The sequence below is a fragment of the Vidua macroura genome, chromosome 6 (assembly GCF_024509145.1).
Source record: "Vidua macroura isolate BioBank_ID:100142 chromosome 6, ASM2450914v1, whole genome shotgun sequence".
Taxonomy (NCBI): Eukaryota; Metazoa; Chordata; class Aves; order Passeriformes; family Viduidae; genus Vidua; species Vidua macroura.
The window spans coordinates 46490640-46496639 of record NC_071576.1 but is presented as its reverse complement, the minus strand read 5'-3'; the positions used below and the strand labels follow the sequence as shown (position 1 = coordinate 46496639).

General features: G+C 40.0%; 1 protein-coding gene across 1 annotated transcript in view; it reads left to right on the top strand.

The window, feature by feature from the left end:
* Positions 1-3004: 3004 nt before the first annotated feature.
* LOC128809001 (mucin-2-like) overlaps positions 3005-6000 on the top strand; it is a 35896-nt gene continuing 32900 nt past the window's right edge. The window contains exons 1-2 of the mRNA XM_053980692.1: positions 3005-3010; positions 3132-3267. Coding sequence (XP_053836667.1) covers positions 3005-3010; positions 3132-3267 — 142 coding nt within the window. The remainder of the gene's footprint in view (positions 3011-3131; positions 3268-6000) is intronic.

Genomic DNA, 6000 nt, shown 5'->3' with positions numbered 1-6000 from the left:
TTCTTGAGACATTTATAATAAAAATATTTCGCCAGGGATAGAGATGAAAATCAGACAGAGAACTTTTGCATTCTACATCATGAAGCTGATAGCAAATCTGAGGAATCCTGACTCACAGCAGACTGCCATATCCACCTCTGTGGAATCTACCAGATTCCTGCTAGAGATCACACCATTACTTTGATTCTGAACTGGAGCAAATTTATTTTGATACTTTTTCTGTTAACATTTTTTGTATTATACATCAAGATTCTTATTGTAAATTGTGTCCTAGCCACATCCAGACTCAGACTTTAACAGAAATGCCCGGTTTTTGTTTCCTAGGTATTTCAAATGAGTTGTAAGTGGTGTGAAACAGTTCTACTGCTTTACCTACCCCATCAAGAGATGAGTTGTAGAGGATGACAAGTTGCTTAAATCACTTAATCTTAGTGCAAGGCACAGGGTATATGAATTAAAACACTATACATAGACAATGAGCTATGCTATCTCATTGCAGCTATGGGTAGTATGCAGTATGGATATGGGATACCCTAAGAAAAATGTAATGAAAAGACTTGTATCCTCCTTTTTCCATTATGATAGAAATTTCAAGCACTTCTATATGCAATGCAATTTAATAAGCCACCTTGATATTACTCATTATTTAGATGCTTAAAAATATAGACTTAACAGGTTTAAATACTTATTTCAGCTACAATAAACTGACTGTCTGAGATCCATCAACATTCTGCTTTGACTGGCTCCTAAATACTATATGCAGAATGGCAATTAATTTAAACCAGGTGTGAGTTGTTTTGCATGTTCTTTCTGTTTGTAAAGAACAATACTTAAAATTGCAACTCACCTCGGCAGTTAAATAATAACAACAGCAATCAGTACAGATCTATTGCTGTGGAAACCTCTTGTTGCAATTAGAATTAGTCAAGCTGTGCAGTCAAAAAAAACCACCAAGATTCTTACTTTGAAATGTGTCCTGTCCATGTTCATACACAGACACAGGCAGAAATAATCAGATTTTGTTTACTAAGTAGTTTAAATGAGTTATAAGTGATTTGAAAATCAGTTCAACTGCTTTATTTACCCCAGCAGTGGCAGGCAGCACTTTGCTGTCCTGTAATTCTTGCTTGGTCTTAAAATAAAGGGTGATGCCACAATCTGTGGAAAGTAGAAGCTTGCTTACCCCTATTCCTGCTTTGCCCTTCTTATTCTGTTTGCTGACTGCAGAAGACCCTCAGAGAACAGGTGGTGTACTCAGCACCAGGCCAAGCTCTCTTCCCAATATCTGGTAGTTACCAGTGTTTGACATATAGAATAAGGAGAGTGTTTTAACAGAGCAATACAGTCACAGCCACAAGGGTCACAGTCCCTCTCTTTCATGGAAGTGGCAGCTCTTGTGATGTCCTATGTACATGGCAATGCCTAGGGATTTAGAAAATCCTACTTTTAGGAAGCATTTTATGGAAGATGACTGTATGTAAGAAAAGGAATTAAAATAGAACACTGATTCCCTGTTCCTGAACAGGCAGAAGCACATTTAACAATCTCATGGTGATTTTTAACAACTAAAGAGGATCTCTGAAATTTAAATAGGAATTAGTTAGGAAAACAAAGATGGAAACAGAATTGGTAATAAAAGGCTGGTACTGCAGCATTTATATGTGTTACAAGACGAGTACTTGTATGAAGACCTAGAAGCTCCCTCCTAAAAATTTGAAGCCTCAAATATGTCATCGGTAAAATAAATTATTTCAGTTCATGTACCCAAGAATTTGGAGGAACAATAAACCACATATGATAAACCACATATGATTTTTTGCAAAACTATAGAAAAATAATTAAACTTACAGTGGATAATCTTGCACAAAAGGGCGATGAAATTTTGGAGCCAGGACATCCACTGACAAGTAGATACAGAATGACAAGCTTGGCTTCTCAGACAGAAGTTCAGCTGAGCCTCTAAACTCAGTTTGCAGATAAGAATTATAATTCTTAGAGCCAGAACCTCCCACGCAGTCTTCAAACTGAATTAAAAGTTACCTGCCCATATGGGCACAATCTTAGTCTGTCAAGCTTTGAGGATATGTGCAGCACTGATGAGCATGCTCAAATCTGAACAGTTTTACAAAGAACATGTGCAGAAGTGACACATCAAGTGTCACTGAAAAAGGCTCACAAGGAAAAGTACACCAAAATATGTTCCGATTCTGAAATAGGCAAGGAAATACAAATACAAACTCAAGATTCGTTTGGGAAACTAAAAAGTCATTAAAATGAGGGTGTTGCCTTGTTCTTTTGAGGTTTAAAGTTCTAGAAGTTTTCAATGCCTTCTGATGTTTATATATTTCTACTGCAGTTATCACACACTGTTCATATAAACAATGATTGTTTTGCATTCTTCTTTGTGGGTGGAGAGAATTGATGAACTGTTGGTTTGACCAGTGTGGTTGGAGAGGTGGTAATTTCACCCTCCAATCCACTGTCACTTTTACTATTCTATATATAGTGGAGTTAGAAAATAAAATCTCTCTTTTAGGTTCTTTTCTTTCCCCTTTTACATCTAGTGTCCGTGTGTGAGTTATTTCATGTCATGAGGGGGTATATGCAATTACTGGCACAGAAGAAATAATTATGCCAAGCTTGTGGAGAAGAAAAACAAAAGAAAAAAAATGAACTGTATTGAAGTCTCTCACCAAGGATTCAAAAGTTCAGATTTGGCTCATGTATGTTATCGGTATACAACAGAATAAGCATTTTATAAAATAAAGAAAAGATGCATAGGCAAGGCAAACCCACAGTAGTGCCAAACAGATAACAAAATGCCAAACACATAAGAAAGCATTTGTGGTGATATGAGTTCAGAAAGCTGTATTCAACACTCAGCAGAAGAGGAAAACAAAGCTGAAATCCTGCCAGATGAACCAAATGAGAACTATAAATATCATCCTAACACTGTGAGAACCAAGCAAATACTGAAGGTGAAAAACCCAGCAGCTTTCACGCAATGGATGTACATGATAAACAATGGAAAAGTTGTGCATTCAGCTGAATGAAGTGCCTTGTTGTGCTGGGTTGTATGCCACGTACCCATCTCTCCCCCAGTGTGGGCTCCTCTCTGTGTGCTTCCACAGGTCCTGCCAGGAGACTCCTCAGCACAGGTTTCCCACAGGGCCACAGCCTTCTTTGGATATCCACCTGCCCTGGTGTGGGGTCCTCCATGGCGATCCTCCATGGTGGACCTCTGCTCCTCCATGGACCTCCATGGACGTACAGGGGCACATTCTGGGCCGCACTATGGCCTGCAGGGGAATCTCTGCTCCGGCACTTGGAGCACTTTCTCCCCCTCCTTCTGCACTGAACTTGGTGCCCACAGGGCTGTTCCACATATTCTCACTCCTCTGGCTGCAGTGTTTCTGTGGAGTAATTTATTTCCACTTCCTAAATACATTGTCCCAGAGTCATTACCACCATCACTGACGAGCCCAGTTTTGGCCAGCAGCGCCTCTTGGAGCTGGCTGGTGTTGGCTCTATGGAATGTGGGGGAAGTCAACCCTATAGTCCCTCTGCTATGAAAGCCTTGCCACACAAAGCCAATTCAACAGTGAATTTAAGTACATTCAACATGGTAAAACTGGTTCACCACATCTCTGGGCAGAGAATGCATCAAAAGCAGCTCTGAGGAGAAGGACTTGGGGTGTTGGCAGATAAGAAGCTTGACATTCCAGATGTCAAACGAATGGCATCCTAGGCCATATCAAAAGTAGTGTGGCCAGTAGGTCAAGGGAGGGGATTCATCTGGAGCACTGCATCCAGCTCCGGAGCATAAGAAGAACATGGACATGTTGGAATGAGTCAAGAGAAGAGTCACAAAAATGATCAGAGAACGGGAGCACCTCTCCTGTCAAGAAAGACAGAGGGTTTTTCAACCTGGAAAAGAGAAGGCTCTGGAGAGACCTTAGAGAAGCCTTTCAGTCCCCAAATTGGGCCTACAAGAAAGCTGGAGGGGGACTTTTACTAGGGCAGAAAGAGATAGGAGAAGGGGCAATGGCTTCAAACTGAAAGAGGGCAGGTTTAGATTAGATACTGGGAAGAAGTTCTTTACCGTGAGGGTGGTGAAATACTGGGACTGGTTACTGAAGGAATCTGTGGATGTGCCATCCCTGTAAGTGTTCAGACCAGGTTGGATAGGGTTTTGAGCAACCTGGCCTAGTGGAAGCTGTCCCGCAGCAGGAGGGTTGGAACTAGACAAGCTTTAATATAACCACACACTTAAGGTGTCACTCTGTAATTAAGGAACACAGGCTAATTCTGCTGAAAAACAAAGTTATTAAGTTATTAAAGCAAGTTATTTCATTATTTCTAACCTTCACTGCTCTTAGCTCTCACTTTTTTCCCCCATTTGGACAATCTAATCTCCATAGAAAGTTTTCTTTCTCATTCCACAGTACCTTGCATAACCAGTTCTAAAATTACTGTAACAAAATAAAAAGTGATAACAGTATATAACACAGAGCTCATCTGCTATTCACTGTTAGAGTTTAACTCTCTCTCCACATGATTTTCAGCCTTGTTTTCTCTGGAGAAACCTCTATGAGATTTCTCAAGTGGTGTGACATGTTATACTAAAAAAACCCAGACTGTATAAATTATTCTAAGAACCAGGGAAAGGATCCCATGGCCAGAGAGCATCCAGCATTTTCTTCCACAGTGGCAGTGCACATATTTATTGTGGAGAAGTTAACACACCACTGAAAGAAAAAGTGTGGAGTGTGAATCCCTGTGAAGGGCTGGAAAGTAAAACTCTGGGGAGTGACTAGTAGACTGATGGAAGGAAAGAATGACTGAGGCTATCAGAGACAGGATATCAGCAGGACAAGCTGAGGACAGCAACTAAACCTCTACAGAGCTTGGGGAAAGGGTGTGCTAGATCCTCTACTTAAGTTAATACCAACTTCGTTGATGTTAATTGCAGGCTGTCATTATGTTACGTTACTTTCCACACCACAGTGGGCTCTTCTCCGACCAATCCAGTTCTTTCATTTCATTTTGCCACTTGACATGGCAAGCAATTGCTTCACAGATCTGAGGCACAATGCCGGGGCACAAACCCAAACCGGGCACAAAACCTGGGTCCCAGCTGTCTCTGGTTTATCACACTTGTCAGGAGATACAAGTTCTTAACTCTACATGAGCTGTAATTGGAACACAGAAGGCTAATGATTTTGGTTTCACTAAGACATTCACTAAGGCTTCACTAAGAGCCTTACTACTACCACTACCTAAATTCTGAATGCTTACCTTTTGCCACCCTCATGTTGTATGATCTACTTTCAGGTTGTAATTATGGTATTTATATTATATATGATATTGAAATTTTATCTGGCATTTGAAATTTTAGATTAAACCGGTATAGTCAATGTCACAAGTTTTGCCCCTACTTCCATGCAAGAAACAAAGAAAAAAAGGTAAAATTGGAGATACTATATCCATCCTCAGAATTATTTGATTGACTGTTACAAGAGGTACTTTTAGTGATCAATCCATTGGTACAGATTTTTGATACAAGATCAAAATGAGAGAAGAATATTTGTCAGCCATATCCTCAGCTGTTGCAGTTAACTTCCAATGACGTCCAATAACTTTCCAATGACTGATGTCTGTCATCTCTACAGATCTATCCTGAATTACTTGCCATGGGTATTACTACTGAGATGTCAACATGAGCTTCTGGTTTTTACACACATTAAAACTGAGAAAAACAGACAAAAAGGCAAGAAATTAGTAAATAATGCCTTCAACATTTCCCAGAAAATTTCTTCCTGGAAATAAAAGAGCTTTGTTTTAGTGCCAGCCAATACCAAAAACTGTGGTCCCTTGGTGTATTCCTGATACAAATTAACAGTAAAAACAGCTGCTAAGTTTCTGTTATTAAAGCACTTCAAAACTTGCTTCTGGGGTTTCTTTCCCCTCCTACAACTGTAGGTGAGTCTTTCCCCGCTA